The 25620-nt window shown below is 36.6% G+C and overlaps 1 protein-coding gene across 1 annotated transcript; it reads left to right on the top strand.

Annotated features, from left to right (window-relative positions):
• The first annotated feature begins 4083 nt into the window (after window positions 1-4083).
• On the top strand, window positions 4084-8173 carry LOC126793565 (receptor protein-tyrosine kinase CEPR1). The gene is made up of 2 exons (XM_050520125.1): window positions 4084-6812; window positions 7249-8173. The coding sequence occupies exons 1-2, from the start codon at window positions 4307-4309 to the stop codon at window positions 7641-7643; spliced, it is 2901 nt and encodes a 966-aa protein (XP_050376082.1). The 5' UTR covers window positions 4084-4306; the 3' UTR covers window positions 7644-8173.
• Window positions 8174-25620: the final 17447 nt, after the last annotated feature.

Here is a 25620-nt window from a genome sequence, read left to right as displayed (position 1 = left end):
AACAAATGAAATTCAATTTAGGGTTTTTCTTGTTATGTGTAAGGACTTAGGAAGAGGGGAGGGGTAAAGAATTTGGTTTGTGAGTATGGGATTATTTGGAGTATGGGATTGATTGTAGTTTTTTTTTCTGATGTTGGATCAACAGTAATGAAGTTGGAGCTCAGAAACCCAAGCTTGCCAACTAAAGTACTTAGTATTTACTGTAACAAAAACAAGTACTAAGTATTTACATAAAATTCAAGATAGCATAGAAAATAAAATTAGAATTGGTTATTAGTGTCGGTGTCTACAAATTATAACGAAGGTATAGATACAAAACTAGTTCCACTGTTGTATGAATGATAGTTACACACGAACTCATCGAACTGAAACTCTGGAATATTCTGAAGTTTCATTATTGTTCTTTTTTTTTTGGCCAATTCTTCTCATCCAATTGGGTTTAAACCACCAGTTGCCACATTGTCAACGATAAATCGATCTTCAATGCAAATTGGTTTTCAAGTTCATCGATCTTATACTTGTTGGCTTCTATACACATTTTATAAATCACCTTTTCCCTTTCCTTCTAGATTTTGAAAGTTTTCTTCTAATTTTCAGAAAGCAGCATCCTCTATAGAACTCAGCTACTCTTGCTTTATCTTGTCATTCTACCAAAATAAAAATCAGGAAGAGAACAAAATCAGCAAGACATATGTCTTGAATTAGATTATGGTGTTGCTTACTAGCTTTGTGCAGAGTACAAAAGTACGTTCACTTTGAAAAGATCGATCGACTCTTAACTTAGGCTTCCTTGATCGATCTTAGTTTTTGAACTTCACCCCGTATCCACTTGCTTCCCTGAAGGACCTAATTCAACCCCTCGAACCCAAGAAGTAGATGTGTGAGGCTTAAACAGATATGTGAAGTAGATGTGTGCGTGAGCTTGGAATTCCTGCAAACACCAACGAAACATCAGATTATAAAGAATAGGTCAAATGTCATATATGTACGTAGTATCAGTGGCGTGGTGGAGCCACTTAGAAGCCTAGTGGCTCCCGTGCACCGGTAAAGTTATAGGCAATATGCAGTATTAGATGAACAATGCTTCCTATTTACCATAGTGGACTAGACAGCTAGCTTGCAAAGTCTTGGTCTCTTGTTCGATTGTTGTAGGCAGCACTAGCATTCTTTTTTTTTCCTTGTGGTTTTTATATAAAACATATTCTTTATGTAATTTTTTACTTATAACTATTTATTTTTTATTAAAAAATCAAAATAAATGTCATGTATTTTTACTAATAACATGTATAGTTGGAGTTTGCTCAAATGATTTCTGCTTAGAGCATTTTTGAAATAACGCTATAAAATGTTAATTCCATGTCACCACGACTTTTTTATGCACTAGTACATTTAAATTTATGGCACCGTCATTACGTAGTATAATCATATAAACAAATCTGTCAAGAATGTGGATAGCTTTTCTTTGCCGCCAAAGCAGGTAACATCACCAAGCTATAGCTAATAAAGATATATTGATGTTTAAGTTTCCTCCAAGCATTCCCCTAAACTGTAGTTCATTACCAGCTTCTCAATGCCAACAGGGCCGGTCTTGAGCATATAAGGGCCTAGTGTGAAACTTAAAATGGGGCTTATATAGAAATAACTTTAAAAAAGGCATGTAATCATTATCAAATCAACTCATATAGCGTCAATGAACACCTCAAACATTACATATGAGGTGGATAATTCTTGGCATTTAATCATTCATCATTAATATCATAGGAAAAATAAAACAAAAATCTAGATGTACTTTCCATCAATTCGCTTATGAACTTCTTGACAATCTCCGCCAAATTTCAAGAATTTAAGTATTACTAAACCTTACCAAGAGATAATATAACAATCATTACAACATTATTTTGTAAAGATAGATCTTCTTGCATTTTTAGCAACAAAATCATCTATCAACCTTTCAAATCAAGTTTTAAAAAAAAAACTACTTTCAATTGAAATTAAAACTAATGAATTCAATTTTTCGTGTGTCATGGTTGATCTCAATAAGTTTTCAACAATTTCACCTTTGAAAAACTCTTCTCTGCCGTGGATACTGTGGGTGAGAGTGCCAACTTCAATGATAAGTTGGTCATATTATTTAATTATCATTACAATAACTGAAGCAGAACCGATTGCTCAGTGAGAATTTGAGATAGTAGAATTGACTTGAAAAGCAGACAGAATAAATTCTAAGCACATAGGATTTTTTTTCCTATTTTTTTTAATTCTAAGCATACAAGATTAAGATTATGAAGAATAATCAACTTGATATACACATAAAGTGGGACGCGGCCTGCCGCAGCAATCAGCATGAATCCATCTACTTGATCACAACATTGATCATCCAAAGTTTTCTACTTGTATATTCAACTCTGGCCAATCAAGCTTGAGCATCTGCTAAACTCCCTCTATACTAGGCAATTGTTGTCAATTTTGACACCATTTTCAGCTATGCACTTGCTACTTTGCGCTGATGATTCAGGCACTTCTTAGCTCCCTCTAATAAAAATAGAAACTTGTCGGCCAGCAAAACCAACCAACATGTAAGGCATTGCCAACTAAGAGAATTGATCAAATTCTCAGCTCTTTGCTTTTGCTAGAGTGGGTATCTAAGTATCTTTGCTTTGCTTTTCATCATTTAGCACTCTCTACAGATGATCCTATCCATCTTAGATTCCCAGTGCTGATTTGTATGGCTTCAACAACAGTCTCAATGGCTTTCCCTCAGCAAGTAAATCGAACATTAGGTTCATTGAAAGATTATGTACGTCCAACGACCATATATCCTGGTTGTCTAGGATTTTAAATCAGATAAACAAGGCTCACCTGGTTGAGCTTCATCCTCTACAACATCCTTTGATATTTTCGGCCTTCTTGAAACTCCTCATCTGACTAGAACGTCAGATAGTTTTTGGCATACACTGATACACTGTCTTTGTGACCTCCAGGCTCCAATGAGCTGCTGCTGATGTTCTCTGCTCTCCTTCCACATGTAGGCTCTATTGTTAATCTGAATTTGTATTTTCTATACATGTGAGACATCATAAAAGTGATGTGTTCAATTATATGATCATAAAATTTGTAATATATTTTTCGGCTTGTAAAGTGCATCTCTGGTGGATTTACAAGTGGATTTCAGAAGTGGATTCGATAGCCACATTATCTCAAATGGAAAATTATGAAAAAATCAAGGTGGCTATACAGTTTGAACTTTGCTAATAATGCAATACTTAATTAACAAACTTGTTTGGTTGTAGGGTATTAGCAGCATTAACCCACACACATACACATTTGAACTCATGAAAATGCCAATATCCACATGCAATATTGTTTTAAAACATACTGCATGTCCATTACCATCAATAACATATTTGAATTCACCACTCTTCAATGCTTCTGATTTTGTATTTGGTCCATGCAATGTTCCAACAAGTGAGCTCCACCATACCCAACATTGTTCTTCCCCTGAAGCAATTATAATCGTTTTTTAGCATGACAAGCCAGTAACAATAAAGAGAAAAGCAGCAAAGTAGCAAAGAAATATACGTAAACTTGCAACTTTGATCTTCCTGCGTTAATATAGTTATAGACTAGAATAAACGCATGTTGAGATCGAAAGAATAGTAATGAGTTCCACCCTCAATATCAGGAGTACAATTCTAATAAGATCACTAATAAGATCAAGTGAATATAACTCTAAAGACTAAGCACTTCTCAGAAAGATCAGAAGACTTTTAATTCTTCATTTATTTGCTCTCTTGGTTCCTCTTCATGTCAACAAGATCTTTATTGATTATTGATCATACTGTAAACACAAAAATACGCACTCCTATAGTAAAGAAACCATGCACCAGGTGTGTCCATGCCCAACTTTCTGAGTGGTGCTAAGAAGAATGAGATTCATGGAGACATATATTTTCTCTATATTTTGGCATGTGGTTATCAGTATAAAGTACTTGGCACTGATGTTATTCTTCTCCCTCCTACGTACATCTAGTCGAGCGTAAACGTAAAGACTCTTTATGCAAAGATATGCCACCTCTCTCTATCTCTCTGTATTCTGTACTACTACCGCACGAACCCTCCCTTTTTATCATCATCATCATCATCATCTAGGCTTATTACTGCTGAACCCAATGATCCCCACAATCAACACATTTATATACATCTTCTCTTCCTCAACTCTTTCTCTGCAACAAGCACCAGTTTAAAAACTAGACCCTTTATAATTCCTTTTTTGTTTTCTCTCCTTCCATCTTTCAGCCTTTCAAACATGGCCTCTCACATAACCTGCTATTTCCTTTCTGTGTTGCTTATAATATTCTTGGTTTTGTATCCTTCTCAAGCCATGATCGCTACTAGTAACCAGTCTCAGTTTTTTGTGCAAATAATGAAGCTTCTTTCACCTAATTCAGGCAGCTCTTTGTCAGATTGGGATGTCAAAGGAGGAAAACCTTTCTGTAAATTCTCTGGGGTTGTCTGCAACGGTGATGGCTACGTTGTCCAGGTTGATATCTCCGGTCGCTCAGTCTCCGGTCAGTTTCCAGCAGACATATGTTCCTACCTGCCTCAGTTGCGTATTCTACGTCTTGGGCGCAACAACCTTCAGGGTGACTTTGTTGATAGCATCACCAACTGTTCATTCTTGGAAGAGCTCAGCATGGATCATTTGTATCTCAGTGGAACTCTCCCAGATTTTTCACCCTTGAAGAATCTAAAGATACTTGACATGTCTTACAACAAGTTCAGCGGCAAGTTCCCCATGTCAGTGTTTAATCTTACCAATCTTGAGGTGCTCAATTTCAATGAGAATGAGAAATTCAACTTATGGCAGCTGCCTGAGAATATATACACTCTCACTAAGCTCAAGCACATGGTCTTGACAACATGCATGGTACAAGGGAAGATCCCAACATCAATAGGAAACATGACTTCCCTTGTTGAACTTGAACTGGCTGGAAATTACCTGGTGGGTCAAATTCCGGCGGAGATTGGATCGCTCAAGAATTTGACGCAATTGGAGCTCTACTACAACCAACTTACAGGTAGCATACCGGAGGAGCTCGGAAATCTCACAAACCTCATTGATATGGACATGTCAGTCAATATGTTGACTGGGAAGATTCCAGAGTCAATTTGTCGGCTTCCAGAGCTCCAAGTCCTGCAGCTTTACAACAACAGTCTTTCAGGAGAAATCCCAACTGTGATTGCAAACTCCAAAACACTGAGAATGCTATCACTTTATGACAATTTCCTGTCTGGAGAAGTTCCAAAAAATCTGGGGAAATCATCAGCTATAGTTGTCCTCGACTTGTCAGAGAACCAACTTTCTGGTCCATTACCAACAGAGATTTGCAAGGGAGGTAAGTTGCTCTACTTTCTCATCCTGGACAATCAGCTTTCTGGAGAAATACCAGAGCGCTATGCAGAATGTGAGTCACTTCTCCGATTTCGACTTAGCTATAATCGTTTGGTGGGCTCAATACCTTCAGCACTTCTTAGCCTTCCCCATGTTTCCATCTTTGATCTGGCTTACAACAATCTGAGTGGTCAGATTGCAGATACAATTGGGAGAGCTAGAAATTTGTCTGAACTTTTTGTCCAAAACAATAGCATTTCAGGTGTTCTACCCCCTGGAATCTCTGCAGCAAGAAGTCTTGTGAAAATGGATCTCAGTAATAACCTTATTTCTGGTCCAATTCCTTCTGAAATTGGCAAATTAAAGAAGCTAAATTTACTGATGTTGCAAGGCAACAAGCTCAATTCTTCCATTCCTGATTCACTGTCTTTGTTGAAATTACTCAATGTTCTTGATCTATCCAACAACCTCTTGACAGGAAATATTCCAGATAGTCTTTGCAAATTGTTACCAAACTCTATCAACTTCTCAAACAATAAGCTTTCCGGTCCTATTCCAGTCAGTTTGATAGAAGGAGGACTAATAGAAAGCTTTTCAGGCAACCCTGGCCTCTGTGTGAGAGTCGATGGTGACTCATCTGATCAAAATAAGTTCCCTATATGCTCACAACACTTCAATAGAAAGAAAATAAATTCATTTTGGGTGGTAACAGTTTCAGTAGTCATCATGCTTATTGGAGCTATTCTCTTTCTGAAGCGCCGGTTTGGAAGAGAAAGAGCAGAAATGCAACATGATGAGTCCTCATCCTCATCATTCTTCTCCTATGATGTGAAGAGCTTCCATCGAATAAGTTTCGACCATCGTGAGGTCATTGAAGCTTTGGTCGACAAGAACATAGTAGGCCATGGAGGATCCGGGACAGTTTACAAGATAGAGTTGAGCAGTGGGGAAATAGTTGCAGTGAAGAGACTATGGAGTGAGAAAACAAAAGAATCTTCAGTAGATGATCAGTTTGTGATACACAAGGAGTTGAGAACTGAGGTGGAGACTCTGGGAAACATAAGGCATAAGAACATTGTAAAACTGTTTTGCTACTTCTCGAGTTTGGAATGCAACTTGTTGGTTTATGAGTACATGCCAAATGGAAACCTTTGGGATGCTCTTCACAAAGGTTGGATACATTTGGAGTGGCCAACTCGTCACCAGATCGCGCTTGGGATTGCGCAGGGTTTGTCATATCTCCACCATGATCTGATGCCTCCAATTATTCACAGAGATATCAAGTCCACCAACATACTTCTCGATGTGAATTACCAACCCAAAGTAGCAGATTTTGGCATAGCAAAGGTTTTACAAGCAATAGGAGGGAAGGATTCCACCACCACTGTTATCGCTGGGACATATGGTTACATAGCCCCAGGTACTTTATCTTCTGATCCAACTAAATAAGATTTTATTTTACATTTACAATGACCAGAAGAATGATACAAAAAATACTATAATGTATGATCAATAATGCTAAGCTCACTAAGTTTCTTCTTTAAATGTTAGGTCCAAATAGATGGCAATTAGAAATAAAGAAAAACTATTTCCATTGCACAGAGTTGAATGAACAAAATACTATCAAGTCATTTGGTGAACAGGAGTGTTGTGTTGATTTTATGACCTGCTATAACTTGGTTCTTTTTAAAAGCTGATATACTAGATAAGCATGATTTTCACCAAGCTGAATCTTGGTAGCTCCTCAAATTAGCAATGCTTATTGTTTTTAAATGTCAATTACTTTTTTGCTTTACTTCAGTCAAATATCTAAACAGTCTTGAAAAGATAATGCTGAAATTGGCGCTTTGTAACAGAATATGCATATTCATCCAAAGCTACAACTAAGTGCGATGTCTACAGTTTTGGGGTAGTTTTAATGGAACTCATAACTGGGAAGAAGCCAGTGGAGGCAGAGTTTGGTGATAACAAGAACATCATATACTGGGTTTCAAACAAAGTGGATACTAAGGAGGGGGCCATGGAGGTTTTAGACAAGCGATTGTCCGAGTCATTCAAGGAGGAGATGATCCAAGTTCTACGAATTGCTGTTCACTGTACCTACAAAGCCCCTTCTCTGCGTCCAACCATGAAGGAAGTGGTTCAATTGCTGATCGAGGCAGACCCTTGCAAATTTGATTCAGGCAAGTCATCAACCAAGATCAAAGAAGCATCAAATGTAACAAAGGTTAAGAACCCTTTCGAGTTATGATTTGCATGAAGAACCTGGTTGGTCCTACCAGCCCAAGGTGAGGTATTATAGATAGTAATAGATAACCATGGTCCCTCGAAAACTAATCTGCAGAACTGAGTCATAAAGATAACTTAATTACTCTCCTAGCTTTCCATGAAAGTGGCTTGTAGATTCTGTCTCTCTTTCTCTTTTGCTTGTTTTTTTTTTTTTTTTTTGCTCTTGTAAGGATTTGAGGTATTTAGTCACTATAACTGCTTTAGAGTAACGCTGATCAGCATCTATATTTCAGAGACCTACCAATGAATTATCATAATTTTAGCTTTTGTGAGTTTTGTTTTTCCCTCTTTTAGCTTTTGCTATTTGAGTGGGGAAAAAAGGAGTGGAAGGTTGTGAAATGTGAGAGGTTTCTTGTGTGCTCAAAAGGTGGTTCCTGATTCTGAATTTCAATTAATAAAGGTAAGAAGGCCTGATTCTATATAATGGGGACACTTAAGCTTAGCTATCCAATGAGCAGATAGTTGGACTTGATTGATAGATGAGCATCTTTGTCACAATTTATGTCAAGGACAGAGGAGAAATTACTGAATCATATTTTTGTCTTCTTTTTTGTTTTCTGTTCTTTCTATATTTCTACATAAATTTGATTGAATTTTCTTTTGGTTTATGCACAGAAATGCACCAAACACATTTCACCACAGATAGTGAGCCATGAATCTCCTTGCCCTCAGTAACTCACCTAAATATATCCTAATGAGACATTCTAATTCATTTCACCTAAATATTCTATCACTAGCTTGTTTTCTTCTATGCTATTATAGCTAATAGAAAAAATCATCTTCAACTTAAAAGTTTATCATTACTTTAGTTTTATAAGGCCACCGAGTATCCACATTAAAAAATACGAACCATTTTCTTTTCTAAAGGCATATGATACAAAGTAGACACACTCTAACAGCAGTTGGGTCATTTCATACAAACATTGTGATAAAAAGATCGAAGCCACCATTTGGTGCATATTAGAGTCATATATGCAAAAACAAGTATACCATGATTCATGAACTGCAATCAACATGTGCATATGTTTGCAACCGTGCAAGCTCACACAAACACACACAGTTGAAGACTTGAAGGTGTGTCTATGCAATCTTTGTGAGTGGTATCACTGGTATGTGGGGTTTTAGTAGCAGAATACGATTCATGGAGACAAATATTAGTATCTTTCGGCATGGTGGAGAGTCCATAGAGAAGAAAAAAAACAAGAAGCTTTAACAGATATATCATTTCACAAAAGGAGGAGGAATAGTTCTTGAATGAAAAGACAGAGTATCAAGCAATGCATACATAGATGAAATAAGAACATTCATTCAGTAATTTTATCGGACACTTTGTGGGCATCTTATGAATGACCATTGACTCAATAATTTGCGAAGGCCGTTTTATGTTAACCTAATCATAACTCTTTATCACTTAAAACAAAGTTGTTTAAAGTTCACATGAAATCCATACCTGATCGTACGGGAAAGAATTGCTTATCGAACCCACCCAGAACCTGAATTGACAGAAATGAGCATAAAAAAACAATAATAAAAAAACAAGTGTGGTAGTATAGAAGCAAACCAACAATCATGACAATGATTACTATGTGCACTGGTATTGAGTGATTGAGTTTTAATATGGGTAGTGTGATCCATGATGTTAGAAGAGTCTTGCAACCAGGTCAGGTGGTATTTTCTGGGGTTGAAAATCATACCATAATAGAAATTTTTTACATGTATTCCACTTCGCAGTTGACACTGGTAGACTAGTAGTGCTACTACCTACTAGTAGAGTAGTGGAGAGTATTTTCGTAGTGCTTCAGAGACATGATCATGAGAATAAGAATCGGAATCGGAAACCCACGCACTGAGTGTGGAGCTGCCTATGTATCGGGAATTTTGTAGTTTGGAATTTTGAAATTTGATTTTCTATTTATTTGTAATTGTTTTGTTTGAAACAAAGACGATATATATTTTATGAGTTTTTTTCACCAACAGTCTCTCAATTCTGGTGTACCTACCAATGTGATACCTCAACTCTTAATCATACCAATGTGATACCCAGACTCTAGTATTGCTATCATTGAAGTACTTCCGTCAGTTTTTTTCAACTTCTCCGTCATCTTGGTGACGTGGCAAGTACGTGAGGCCCAGAAAGAGGGTTAAAAGATAAAATTAACCCCATCTGAGAGGAGCAATGTTTTTCTCGCCCTTTACCTTGAGAAAGACACCCAATAATTCCAATTTTGGCGCCAATTTTCCCTCCATACTCCTTAATTTGTGTCTCTTATCTAAACTAAAGAACTACCGCCAACCAGTCGACTACAATCTGATAAAACCTAGATCAATCTCATTTTCTATTTTTACCCTATCACTTGTTAAACTAACAGAATAAATATAAAAATTTATATGGAACATCTCATTTCCACAATCTCATAAGAATATAGAAACACATAACTTAACGAAATTCAAATACATGTTTAAGTACCATTAGTTCTTACAAGCAAAAATCATGGCAGATCAACATAAAAGGTGGCAACTAATGGTACTTAAACATGTATTTGAATTTCGTTAAGTTATGTGTTTCTATATTCTTATGAGATTGTGGAAATGAGATGTTCCATATAAATTTCTATATTTATTCTGTTAGTTTAACAAGTGCTAGGGTAAAAATAGAAAATGAGATTGATCTAGGTTTTATCAGATTGTGGTCGACTGGTTGGCGGTAGTTCTTTAGTTTAGATAAGAGACACAAATTAAGGAGTAGGGAGGGAAAATTGGCGCCAAAATTGGAATTGTTGGGTGTCTTTCTCAAGATAAAGGGCGGGAAAAACATTGCTCCTCTCAGATGGGGTTAATTTTGTCTTTTAACCCTCTTTGTGGGCCTCACGTACTTGCCACGTCACCAAGATGACGGAGAAGTTGAAAAAAACTGACGGAAGTACTTCAATGATAACAATACTAGAGTCTGGGTATCACATTGGTACGATTAAGAGTTGAGGTATCACATTGGTAGGTACACCAGAATTGAGGGACTGTTGTTGGTGAAAAAAACTCATATTTTACTGAAGTTAAACATAAGCGATTTTCATACTACAAGTCTTACTGTATTAGATCGAAGCTCCAAAATAACCAAGTAACTATTTGTGTTCTACCCTCCCACATCCAGTCTAGTATCTTTAAAAGGGCACAAATTTTTTTTTAAGGCAACTGACCCTAGCTGAGCGGCGGCAAAAACTCCATACCCGGCCTTCCCTTTTAGAACCACCACTCGTAAACCTAAAACAACAACCAAGATCATTGTTTCTATATTGACTACAAGAATTTTAAGTCTAGAAGGGTCATTACATACATTTGACTGAAGTAACTGCTAACTTTTTTTTTTTTTTAAGAAATCCACTGGGTTTTTATAAAGGAAAAACGACAAATTCATACAAATTTAGACATTTTATTAACTATTTGAACGATAGAATTTAAAATGTGACCATTTACTCTAAGAGTATCTCCAACTATTTGACCAAATAGTACAAAAACTATGATCTCGTATATTTTTTAGACTATTTTACTCTCATCTTCTAAACACTTATAGAGAGAGAACGTTAATAAGAGAGATCATTTTGCCGGAATCTTGTTGGACTCCGAGTTCCAATCACTATCGCCGGAATAAATAACTGACACCCAGTAAACATGTTATTGACCCCCAGTTAAGTTTCTGATTGAAGCAACGGGAAAAAGTACTAACACAAACGCAACACGAGTTACAGGAGGAAAAAGCTTAAACAACAAAGATCATCCATTAGGCAAAAGGGGGCTCATTGTGTGAAATTAAGTTCATAGTTGCAGGTAGATTTTGTAGTAAGAATGATGATCGTGCAAGTAAATTTTCTACCTACTGCTTAGGCTCTCAATGGCTGTGGTTGATATAAAGAGAAAGGCTCATAGTTTAAGCAGAGATCAACTAAGCTATTTCTTATAATGAAAAAAAGTTTATGTATGAAGTAATGAAATTCCTAATTAAATATTCACTCCATGATATGTATAAATGCAAATGAGAATTGATCGACTCTTATGCAGTATGAATATTATGCAGTACCCAAGAGAACTAAGTCTAGTGAATCCTAATTGATGCACAAGGTGATATTTTATAAGTTTAATTTTTATAGAAAACCATTAAAAGATCTGCCTTATGTAGCATTCTTTAAACTAAAACTTGCAAGCCACACAAGTATGTATCTCTTAGTGAAAGAATTATTGCCCCATAGTAATAGGTTAACAACCAAAATTGATTTCAAAAAAAGTTAAAATTAAGCCAGAATTTGACCGGAACAACAAGCAACTCATCCTTCTTAGCTGCATTAGCCTCCTATATAGCTCCGACCTTCTCACTACATCAAAAAAAAAACACACACACACACACATCAAAATTTCACTCAAGCAAAATATCAAACACCTTGCAAGCAACAAGAATGGCCACCACACCTAGCCTCAATTTCAACGGCATTGTGCTTGTTCATCTTCTTCTACTCAAGCAAGAACGTCTTGGTGAGTAAATTGCAGAACAACCAGATACATTTCGCCGATGTATAAAATCAAGGGTTTAGCCTCAACCTATGTGGGTAGATACACCGAAGAGAGAGAACTACGATCGACGTCTTGGTCGAGGGTTTATGTTCTTCTCCTTCGAAAGAGGACTGAGGCGTCGTTGTCGTTGACACAGACTGGAGTCGAGGCAGATGTGTCGGCGTTGTCGTCAAGTCAGTGGGGGCGGCACAAAGGCAGAGGCTACAACGTCTAGACAAAGGTGGCGATGTCGAGGTAATGGGGGCGGCGTCGATATTCAGGCGAGAGAGAGACTCTCTAAATCTGAAAAAAGAAGTGGTTGTACATAAAGAATGTTAAAAATGTCATATCCTTATCAATCATTGAAACATAAACTTGGAATTGAAATGGGCATAAATGGTATGTTTTTGTTCATTCAAAAGCTCTTTTATAAAAATGAAATCAAGGCTAAAATAACAATTACATACACATCCGCTACCATCTACAAATAGATAAGAAGTTGTAAGGACACTCATGACGGTACATAGCATAAGTCAACTCATTCAATATGAAGCTCAACTTATTCAAGCATGTTTATTCTACAACTAATATGGATATAGACAAAAGAATCCCTAAATTACAAGTAAACATTATATAATAGACAACAACCAAACACCTACGCATGTCGTTGCCCTTAATAGGGCCAGCACAGCAAAAGCAGGGTACAAAATCACCCCACACCTGGACTTTGAAGAGAAAATCCATTAGCCATTCCAAGACGAAGCCCAAACCCAGACCATGTGGCCCATGACCCAGGCCCAAAGGCCTCAACGCCAAACCAGACCCAAGAGGCCCAACCTTGAGCCAAGATCCAATCATCAGCTGCCTCACCGACGTCCAGACTAGGCCAGCATCTTCACGCGACCACCAGCCATCGGCTTAGTGACCCTTGATGACGAGATCCGACCAGATTTCATTTCAAACCAAGCCAGAACCTCCACCATATCCGACATCACATACTCCGACAAGGAAGTCGAATGCCCAAGCACCCTCACGCTCCCCCTTGAAGGAACTTGCGCCTCCAAAACACGAATGACACCACCATATTGCAGCACCCTCATCATCACCAATTCACGGCCATACGACGGAGACCTCTGTTGCATTACACGATCGCTGCCGAGAAAGAACCCAGCCTCGTTGCCATGTCTCACCAAGCACTCCGTTCTCTTACCAAGCCCCGTCGGCATGAAACAAAACCTAGGTTTCGCTCGGTGAGGTTGCTCCGTAGAACCCGGAGGCCTTATATTATCATTAAGTAACAGCTAACTTGGGAATTAAAACTCATAATTAATCATGCATTCAAGCTGATGCTTCAAGTTTAACGGCTTACTGAATGCATATCCGTATCACAAAGCTGACAATTTGCTTCTGAATACAATGCTAATAATTTACAGCTTATGCATGTTGTAAGGTCAAGTGTATCACTAGCTTTGTACCACAAATAATTGTAGCTAGTTCCTTCTTTGCGATTGATAGACGTCGCCCATGTTTTTCCTCTTAATTTGTATGTTTAACAGGTATGCATGCTATATAGGTCATATGAGTTTGTGTATAACATGTTAATTATATGCATTCCAAAGCAGTGATTAAATGACTTTGAGCCCCATTCTTATGAACCAATATTTAATTAGGTATATTAGAACGTATATTTTAAACGTATCAACTCTAAATCTTGATCTCTTCCCTGCACTAAATGTACAATTTCAAATTTTCATAGGCTTGAAAAACATCAGCATTTTTTCTTTCAGCAAAAGGAATATCAAAACGTTGTGAAGTTTTGTTTAATTTGATAAAAAGATGCAAAGAAATAAAATACATCATTTACAACAGAATGGAGGCAGAGTTGCAGAGACGGTCTTGTTTTGTTGTATGTGTTAATTCCACCAAGTCTAGGACCATTAATTGGGAGTAAATCGAGTAATGTCGCAGCTTTTCTTTTACTTCAAATTAGGGTTTGGGACTACGTACTCTTGGATTGCTGTTAGATCGATCCCTTTTCACTAGCTAGTCTATTAACTTCCATTGATTTTCAATTTGAATTGCCACCACCACCCAGTGTTCTACTGACCGACGACGTTAAGGCCACCAGAGCTTTTCTTTTTCTTTAATATTGGTTTTGGTCCAAACAAAGCACAGGCTGGCTGGACACACACACACAAATATATATATATATATATATATATATATATATAGTCCCTATCCAGAGTGAAGCTTCACTCTGAAATTACTGAGTGAAGTTCCAATTTTAGCACACGTTTCGGTCAAATTTTTTCACCTTAAGCAATTCAATATTGAGGTATGTTATTCAAGATCATCTTTACAAAGTTTTATCTAATTTGACAATGGTTTGAGCTTTCAAAATTGAGATTTACATGAACGGTTCACGTTGAATAGTTTTAATTTATTTATTGATTTAATCTAATTTCAATACCTTAACGATATCCGATTTAGATGAAATTTTGTAGAGATGATCTTGAATAGCATACCTCAATATTGAATCGCTTAAAGTGAAAAAATTTGACCGAAAAGTGTGCTTAAATTGGAATTTCACTCTGTAATTTCAGAGTGAAGCTTCACTCTGGATAGGGACTATATATATATATATATATATATATATATTACATACATTTATTGGCGATTTTGAACACTTAACAACTACAACACCCATCTACCACCATCTTCTCTTCAGTACTGATCAGTTATTGTTTACTGGTGTACATATTTATATGCTGACCTGATCCATAGTAATGGAGATGACAGTATGCAACTGCAGCAATAATCAGAATTCAGAAATGTAAAGAAAGTGAAAACAGATGAAATGGGATGTTTGTTTTGGGGGACAACAATTCCGTGGGGACTTCTTGGAGATCCGATAAGTAATTAGGGTTTTCCCAATCAATTTATTACTGCTCTCAGATTGAAAGGAGAACTTACATGAAATTAAAATAGAAAAGAATCAAAAGATGGATGGTTCTATATTCTAAAACTCAATAAGAGAGAAACTAGCTAGGACCTTGATCTCCTTTCTCCAACTCTCCAAGACTCAGTAATTACCAATAAGTGCATAGGGAGGTTGGATCCTAGGGAGGTTGGCGAGTCACTACACAAAGACGTTATGGGATATCATTGCTTCATGCCCACATTAGATGAGTCATTTTCATTCCATTTCTTGGTTCGTAATTAATATGTACTGCATGCACCTTTTAAATATTTCCAGATCCGAGTATGTAGATCACTTGATCGAGAAAAAGAGTAAAGGAAGCAGCTTATTAATGTGATGTGCTGCTAGGTTGAACAAATTTCCTCTCGTAGTGAGACTTTATCTCGAATGCAAATACAGGTATCTAAAATTAATCTTGATTGCAAATACGAGCCTGCAAATACTGACCCGCTAAATATGGTTGTGCTTACATTCCACATTAAAACAAGGATAACGCACACTCACAAAACATAAGGCTTAGTACATGATATGAACCCTAAGATTACATAATGACATTATTTTGAATTAAAGGCTAATAAGGCGAAATTAACTACTCTTGCGTATAACATTTTCGCTGATTAATTTAGTAAACGCTTGTTAACGAGCCTCGCGTAATGTCTAAGATTAATGGCTTTAATCGTAGGGTGGCTTCCATGGACCATGGGTATGTATAACTGAATACACTACAACCTTCTAAAATCTTTTTTCGAATTAAACTATATGATATCATACCACGTCATATGTTCTTAAATTATACGTCATATTACGTATGCGTACACAAACACAAGGTAGGTGGTGGAGATCGAGCGTACATAATATCTCCAAATGACATTCTCAAATGTAAAGACCGCCATGCATCTCGATCTATCTGTAACGAGAACAACCATGAGCAGCGCCAAAACACCAAGGTCCACCTCGAAAACCCTAGACTTTGCCGACGCTGACCTAACAAAACATCCTTCTAGCTAATTCGTTACTCATCGCCGGTTGGCCTCTAGTGTAGCTCTATTAATTGGTGTTCACAAATCGACATGAACTCTCAGAGCTACTAGCCCCAGTGAAAGAGGGATGTGAAAGTGACTAATCAAACAGCTAGTCTCCTTCGTAATTGGTGCCTAATTCCATACGTGAGAGGATCGACTTCTCTGGCATATATGCATTGGTGAGTACTGAGCAGTCGGTGTAGCTCTATCGACCCGGCGGTGATGCTGGCCGAAGCTGTAGTCGGAATCTGGTGTTTCCGTACGTACGGATTCCGTCAGGAAGAAGAAGATCATCAATGAACGACCTAACTGTAAACTGCTAGAGCCTACAGAGTCGATCTGCATATGTGGCACCCCACTGCATGCATGCTCAGTAGTTGATCGATCAGTACTGGTGTGTGTCTGTCAATCCTGATCGACTTTACTGACTAATGATACCCCAGTGACCAGCTAATGCAGCTGCAGTCCGGTTTGATTCGCCGAGTCAGGGAATTGGATCAGTGATTTGAGCGCACATCACCTGTGCCAAAGAACCATGTGCCAACCCTGTGCCACTAATAAAAATACGACATCTGTCCAACTATCTAACTGAGGTTAACATCAATAATTTTATAATTTATAATTTTTATTTTAAATTTAAAAAGTAAAACTTAATATTCATGAAACAAGGTTGCAATCCTTGTTTTGTTCCACTCAACTTGTTCCTCTTCCCAGACACGTCTTCTCTTTTTTCTTTTTGAAAACCCACCCAAACACCCTGAGAGCATCTCCCACCATAAGGCAAAATTAGTAAGGTATAAGTGATATATAGCTTACCACTTTAGCATATTTTTTGGCATATTTTTCGCCTTTTGTTTTTAAGTTCCCACCATAAGGTATAAATGGTAAGGTATACATAGGAATTTTGGATAACAATGGCCATTATTTGAATCCTGATTGACAAAACGACTACTATTTTTTTTTGTCAACATCTACAACGGGTAGTTAACGGACATTTTTGAAATTTCTATGTAAACACATATCCATCACATCATTTTTAGTGGAGTCTTTCATTATGTAGGAAATGGTGGCTCTGAAACAAGTGGTTCGCAAGGAGTCAAACGATTCGGCGATAGAGGTGGAACTGGAACATATATTAGATATGGACGGATGCCAGAACATGCAAGAGGTGATGATGATCTTCAAGAGTATTAAATTCGGTGATTAGTGACTTCTTTTAATATTTATGTATTATTTAGTTATTTTACTCTTATGCATCAATGTGTATGGTACTTTTTCCGAGCTCGGAGGTCATCACTGAGAAGGTTTTGAAGAGGCCGTTAATTATCGTTTATAAATCATAAGTAATTATTATGCATTAAAATAATTTAACTCGATCATATTCAATATTGGCTCATATGAAAGAGCTCACTGTGAGGTTCGTGATGGTACAATAGTTATTTGTAAAAAAATAAAAATAAACTAGGTATTTATGGAGAAAATTAATATGTAACTAAAATTAAAATGGATATAATTGAAATATTATAAAAAGTATAAAGATCGATTGAGAAGAAAAAAAATATAACCTATTTACCTTACGGAATGGAATGTCATAAATAACATTTCACTGTTCACATAAGACAAAAAAAAATTGGGGAAATGAATGATACCTTATGATGGGAGGTGGTGATAAGATATATAGATGGTTTTAACTTATGGTGGGAGATGGTCTAAACAAATTTAGCAACGTCTGTTCTATTTAAAGTGCAATATTTTTGGAGATCTTGAAGACTTTCAGATCAAGAAAAAGAAAGAAAGGTGACTCGCAATTTATGATTTTGCTCTATCCCAAAACCCTGGTTCTTGTTTGTTCATGATCTGATTATTGACACAATGATGAAAATTGGAATTCATCTATGTTTTCTTTTTCGTCTGAGAATTACCAAGATTTCATTAAATCATAAAACATAACGTAAATGGGGGATTGAACTATAATTAGAATGACATCAGAAGAGTGTGATGATGAAGAACAGAAAGTTGAGGAAGAACAGTTTGTCCGCCATGCATACTGCTCAAAAGCAATCTGTTCTGATACCACACTTCAATCCAATCATTTTTCTTTTCTAGGTGTTTTTAGTCTGTCCTCAAATTGAAAAGAAAAAAACTTCAACAACATGAATTAATTCTGTTTTCTATGAAACAAACCCAGAGCGATTTTTCTTTATTTGGAAGTATTGAAGTTGGATTTGATGAAAAGAAGGTCGGGAGGAACAAAAAAAAGACGATGAAGGGAAGAAGGAAAGGTGTGGAGAGTGGAGGCTGAGAGTTTTTTTTCTTCTTCTTGTTTTTTTTTTTAATTTATGTTAACTCTGGTTAAGTTATGCTTGAGTGAAATTCCACATGTCATCTTTCTATTGTAGGCATAGGTTTGGCACAAGTGATGTGCTCCCGCTTACTGCACCATCTCTGGTTAATTAGGGGCCGGTTGCATTGATCAGTCTTGCTGGGTTGGTCCTGGAAAGGTATCGACTAATTAAATTATCTTAAATAAAAGTTGCAGAAAATGGAGCGCTGGGGAGCACGAAACCTGTACATGGAGCCATTAAAATGACCACAAATGTTACATTTTTCCAGACACGATCAGAGAAAGAGAGAGGAATTCAAGTTGAGGAGGTTGAATCGATAATAATGCCATAAAGAAAAATGGGAATATTGATAACCAAGTTAAATTCAATTAATAAAACAACTTACCAAATTAGGACGAGTTCTTCTTTAATTTTTCAGATCCAAAATGACATATACTTGTCCAAAAAAAAGAAAGAAAAAAGAATGACATATATGGATTGTTTAAAGTTTAACTGGGTAACAAGGTGTACACCGTAATGAATTGCCATTGAAATGTAATAAATATATGAACAGGTTTGGGTACATAGAACCAAACATTCTACGTCATATATCGGGAAAAAAAAACATTCTACGTCACTGTAATTGTCAGAAGGTCAGGATAGGGACACTGATCCATCATGTCCTAGCCTTAAAAGTCCCATTTGTTTCTGAAACACAATGAAGGAAAAGCGTATGCTGAGGCAAAAGGTTTTATTGTTATGGCAAATATTAGAGTGTATTCATTGTTTTAAAACACCCACCTAACACATAACTCTTCAAAACAACTCTATGTTAGTCTATGTTAGCTTCCGTAAAAAATTTTAAAAATAAAAACAACAATTAAATCTGGAACGAGCTTAAATAATTTCAATTTCAGATCTGGTCTTTAGCCACCACTGCAAGCCACCGGCAATGATTTTTAACAAGTCTTTGCTCATCCGCCATGCCACCGGAGAGCCATCATAGAAACCGCTGAACATATCTAAAATCAGAATAGCTCGTCACTATCATCTCTGCCACCACAACACCTTTCAAACGAACAACCCGTTGAGTACTCCTCCGACCGTCTTTAGACGCCGCTACAGCCAGTGAGGATACGACCCGATCCAAATTGATTCCATGGTCTCACAAAACTTGATGCAACGTTGCCTCATCTTGATAGCAGTTCAACACAGCCATTTCCTATTCTTTCCTCTGAGCCCTCACCAATCTGGCCACACGCTGCAAGCGTCGCACGACCAAAGACCAATATTGTGGAGAAAAGACACATGAGGGTGAAAAACTGGGTTTTAGGTTTTATTAGTCAACAATTTGTTGACTGTTAATTAAGGATATTGATGGCACAAAAAAATCTAATGGCTAAGAATTAATGTTATTTGTCCCCATAAATGAAGGGTTGAGATTACCTTGATATGAGTAAAATATTTGACGGTGGCTGCACACCGTGGTGCATACAATCCGTTTCCATATTAGGTGACATTGAAAGTCTAATTGAAACACTAAAAACTCTTTTTTTGCGGGGAAAAATAGTATGATTTTGAGGGCTCTATTTGCACATCTAAAAAGACTAAGTGTCAATTATTTATTACACCTCCAAAATAGCGAGTGTGTCTCCAATAAATATTAGTATCACATGTGAGTTGAAAAGTTAACCAGAAAAAAAAGAAGATAGAGATACACTTAGCTATTTTCAGATGTGCACATAGAACTCTCATATGATTTTGTCACATCAACTAGTATGAAATACCATACAACAAAAATGAAGGGGCATATTCTATTGATAGTTACCATGTTGTAAAACAAAAATGACAACATACCTGAGTATCACAAATACGCCAAATAGGCAACGCATCCCGTGTCTGACACGGATACAGACACAATACGACAAAATACGGCCGGACACGGCTAAATATTGTGTCCCATTTCAATACGGCTTAGACACTGTGAGTCTTATTTCAATACGGTTTAGACACGACGATCTGCTCCCAAAGCTGCAATTCACATTGTCGACCCCTCTTCATAAATACTCTATCTCAAACCAGTTTTCATTGATTTCAATTGAATGGATTAAGTTGGATTCACTCAAGGTATTCATATGATTTATCATGCAAACCTAGTTTTCAATCCATCAAGGAAGAAGATCAAGATGAATTAACATATGGTTGGGTATGGTAGTGACTAGTGTGTGAATTTGGATGAGGAGTTTTGGATTTCATATGATGATAGATTGATAGAGATTGATAACTTCTGATCGATATACAGACGTTTCTGGGTTCTGGGATAGAGAAGTGGTGGAGGTGGGATTGTGGGAGATCTAAATAAATATGGTCAGAATGAATCATGTGTGTGGATGTATATGTTAATTAGGATGTGTATTAGTTTCTTATTTTAATTTCAATCGTACAAGTTAAAAAAAGGAGATCTAACGGCTCTGCTTCTTTTTCCTCAAATTAGCTAAAGAAAAATATATAAGTATATACAATATATATATTAAAAATAATATTTAGTTAACGTGTTCAAAACGTATCTATGTCCAATAAAAATTCATTTGGCTTGTCCACGTATCGAATCATGTATGTATCCGTGCTTCTTAGCAACGTAATATGGTAAATTTGAAATTCGACGTCATTTATTCCAATGAAGAGAAATAAGATGTCACTTAATCATTAAAGAAATGAACTTACATTGGATCTTACATGCAAGATTTTAAAAACAAAAATATCTATGCAATTATCTTTTTTGCACATTTCTAAGGCATTTATTATTCGATATTTTTGTTAGTCCACAAACTCCGAACGCATGAATAAGTCGAGTTTTGACTTGCGATAGATTATTTTATCGTAAGTGTAGTGTCCAATTCACTTAATTCAAAATAAGGAAAGATATCTCATCATCATTTTTTGAAATGGGGCTTTATCTCATCATCATTTTGCTTTGAAAGGGAATAAAAAGAAGAAAGAGAGACAAAAAGTAAACCAAAGGAACGAAGAGAGAGTGGAAAATGGCAATTCACCGGCCTCCCCAAATCCAAAAAAAAAAAAAGGCAATGCCTGCCGAAACATAAAAACTACCTCCCACTCTCTCTCTCTCTCTCTCTCTCTCTCTCTCTCTCCTCCTAAGGTCCCAACCAATAAAACTTGCCATTATAGACCAACAAGAACCCACCTCTCTCTCTCTCAAAAACCCATAACAGAAACCAACATATAAAACCCAGAGAAAGTTTGAGACTTTGGGAGGCAGAGACTGAGCTTTGGCATTTCGGGCTCTACCCAGTTTTCCTCTTGGTCTGCATATGGAGGTTGAAGATGGGTCCTACTCCTTCACAACTACTCTGTGGAATGACAATGACCCTCCTGGGCTTGAGGTACCTTCTGACCTTGGCTTTGTATTTCCAAGGACATTATTGGGTGTTCAGAGATTGAGGGCAGAGCAATGTAGCTGCTCTTTCACTCTGTAAAAATCCAACCTTTAGTGTTGTGTGGAAGAATGGCAAACAGGATGGAGCCAGGCAATTTACATATTATAGTTTCCCTTTTTTTAATTTTCTCAACAAAAAAAAATTGAAGGAAAAACCAAAAAAGTTGCAGACCCCCTCTTTATCTAATTTTATGGGTTTTTGTTTTTGTTTAATTTTTCTGGGGAGAGGGGTTGTTTGAAATTTTCAAAGGCGGAGGAGGAGCATATGGTTCGTCATTGATCATGGGTATTTGTGAGCAGATGCTGAAATATCAAGAGAGGAAGACAGAGGATGAAGCATTTTGATGACTGTGACTTTCATTCACATGTGTTTGTATCCAGATGTGTTGTTGTTCTTGTTGTGGGCTTAACATAGTTATTGTTGGTCATAATGATGCTCATGATATGATGATGGATGTGTGTATATATCTCCTCCCAAATTTTCCATAACATTTAATTTAATATAAATATAGCGGTATAGTTCTTTTATATGGGATTTTCTCATCTTCCGCACTCCACTAATTTCATCCCATTTTGGGGTCTATTTAATATTTCTCAGTTCTCATGTGAAAAAATTGGAACTATTGAAAATTTATATTACTTGCTGAAGAGAATGTGGGACTTTCAATGATGTCAAAGAGTCGCTTGATAATGAAACGGTTTGATTTGCCTCTTAAAGCTTTATAAGAAATTACTTTATTTTCTTCATGCTCTGAGTAGATTCTCTGTTTATCGATGTCATATTGTGAAGCAGATGGGTGCAAATGGAAAAGTAGAATGATTCGAATCAATGTGTTTGCATAGAAGTTTGTAGGGATTGGGGTCTGAATTCTTTTGTCAGCTGTTAGTCTTCTAATCTAAAGATACTAATTCACTATCTATCATCTTATTAGGCACCTTAAGTAAGAAATCTCAATTAAGCAAGTCCATGATAAATTTGAAAGTTGTGATGTTGATTTGCGTAGACAAATTTCTTTCATATATGTTGAAAAAGCTCATAGTTTAAGTGTCTATTCTCTCATTGATATCGTGAAGACCTGGAATCAGATTTTGTTTCTTAAATAGGTCTGGAATCAGATATGCTGAGGAAAAATGAGTTTTCTATCCACAGTTGTTTCTCACTTTTGCCCTTCTATGTTGGATACTATTGGCCTTTACCAAGGTTCAAGTTATAAGGGGTGAGTATTAATATCTATTTGGGCTTTGAGTTTTACCGGTTGTAATCTGTGATTATAAGGTCACATTTTGTGTTTTAAAGAAAGAACAATCAATCATGGTCAGGATATATTGTAGCTTGTGTTGTTTGCCTTGACAAGTTTCTCTCTTTTAATTTTCATGTTATCAGCAATGTTAGCTATCTTCCTAGGACAACTTGTCTGGTACATAAAAAATTCCAGAAATCACGAGGATAACTGTGTTTGGCCTCAGCAATATCACTGTTCCAATAGTTGACAATTTGTTCAAGTTCAAATAGTTCGTTGAAAGTTCCCTGCTATAGATATAAGTGGTTAAGTATACCATGTAAGCAATCATATTTTGGTTATCCTTGCTGTTATAGTTGCTGTGTATTCTCAGTATTAAATCTTGTTTCGTGAATAGACATTGGGAACGTTGTAGACTGTTTATTTTCGCTTTTGAAGTTAATTGCATACTTCCATGAAAGTTGTCAAACCAATTCTGCTCATTGCGTAACGTAACAGTTACCAGCTTCACATCAACTCTATCCTTCTTTAACCTCTAGCTTGAAAAGGTGATGTATATAGTCAGTTCCATCACATGGAGCTGTTTCTTTCCTATATTGACTTTTACGATGCAGAAACCAGCCATCTTCCATTTCACCAGCTGAAACTCTCTCGTATAATTTAGCACTGCAATTTCAGTTTTATTTGGTTTGATCTACAAATTTTAACTAAGTCCATTTCTTCTAAGCCTAGCGCTCTGAAACATTATTGTTTTTAGGTTTACTAATTATCTGACTTGCTTATGTTTGTGAACTTCATTCTTTTGAGCATAATTATAAACTTCATAAATATCTGTTCGTGCTCTTATATAATCAAATCTAGCATTGCATTTTGTACCAGTCTCAATGGTAGGAAGTAAGAAGTAGCATTATGCAAACAAACGATTTTTCTTTCCTTGTCATTTCAGCATTTCATAGACATTATATGAGATTGTTGTTTTCAAATTTCATACTAGGTATCCATTGTCTCAAGGTTGTGCTTGCCAGATATTCCTGAGCTTAACATTCTGCATTTGTAGAAATCAGCTGGAGAAATCGGCCTACAATTTATTCTGTATGGCCAATATGTTTGTTGGATAGGACACCTTTCATAAATATTTATTTATAATTAATAATTTACTACCTCCTTTCTGGATCATTGTATAACATTTATATACATAGGACATACATGCCCTCTACATAAGGCAGCATCCAAGACAAGATGAGTTGACCTTGGCCTGCTTGTGCCTAATAAGCTAAGATCTATAGGCGTGCTTTCTAGTTCTTCTGTTGTCCTTAACTCTGATCCATTTCTGGGTAAGAAATATATAGAGGCTTTGGTGGATACGGTCTTTCTCAAGTTGATTATTATTTCATAATTTTATAAAATCACTTTTTTGGCATTCTATGGTTCAGGCTTTAGTTTGTGTTTGTTAGCTCTGCTGTGGTCGTTGTTGGTGGTTTCTTCTTGTTAATAAAAGAAAGTGCTCGTGTTTTATTAATCTGAGAAAAGAAATTGCTTGAGAATTAAGATGATGGAAATCTTACTCTTGGGGTCTTGAAGACTTCCTCGCTTGCGGAGGGATACTATTTCCTAGTTCAGGAAATGAGGCTCTGAATTGATCCTTTATTTTTGGAGCTGAATCGTTGGTGTTTGAGGATCTTATTAGCTGTCTGCCAGTATAAACCGCAAACGCTTAATCCTAAGCCAGAAAGATTTAGTCTTAAACCACAAAATATCATTCTGGACATTGCTAAGATCGTCACTACAAATTTTCTTACTCTAAAATGAAAAATATATCGTGCATGCTTGGTGCCTAAAACAACTAGCAATTGTTATGCTGGTATCTTAATACAATTCTCATGGGATTTTCAAAAATGCTGCATTCTGTAGCAGGCAACTAAATCATTATACTGAATACTCTCGTCGTTTGTAATTCCACTGTAGATAGCATCAATCACTCGAGCATAAGGATTTTAAAGGTTTCATTCTTCGGTGGAGTGATTGCTCCGGGCTCCGGCTACGCAAAATCTGGTTTCACTACTTCACCGCAGATATTGATTAAGATTAGGGCTGTAAAAGGTACTTTAACCAAGACTATATTTTGTTCTCAAAACTGATCACCTTGTATAAATGCTTGTCCTCATTTACCAAAAGATGATGTCTTGCCTCAAAGATCTCCTAGTTTATCGTCAAATTTTGGGCACTATGGTGTATCATTAGTTCATTACATTACACATGAGGGTTAACTTTCTCAAACCTTGAAGCGTGCTATGAAAACAGAGCCCTCGATGCATTACACCAAGAATTTGAACTCTGAAAGTGTTACGTTGAATGCACCGCATGCCATCTGATATT

The sequence above is a fragment of the Argentina anserina genome, chromosome 5, assembly GCF_933775445.1.
Source record: "Argentina anserina chromosome 5, drPotAnse1.1, whole genome shotgun sequence".
Lineage (NCBI taxonomy): Eukaryota > Viridiplantae > Streptophyta > Magnoliopsida > Rosales > Rosaceae > Argentina > Argentina anserina.
This window is presented reverse-complemented; position numbering and strand designations above follow the sequence as displayed.

Excerpts from the sequence above, each read along its gene's own strand:
- LOC126793565 (XM_050520125.1), top strand. The coding sequence starts at position 4,307 with ATGGCCTCTCACATAACCTGCTATTTCCTTTCTGTGTTGCTTATAATA. Across the intron at positions 6,813-7,248 it reads ATATGGTTACATAGCCCCAG|AATATGCATATTCATCCAAA; the intron begins GTACTTTATCTT and ends GCTTTGTAACAG.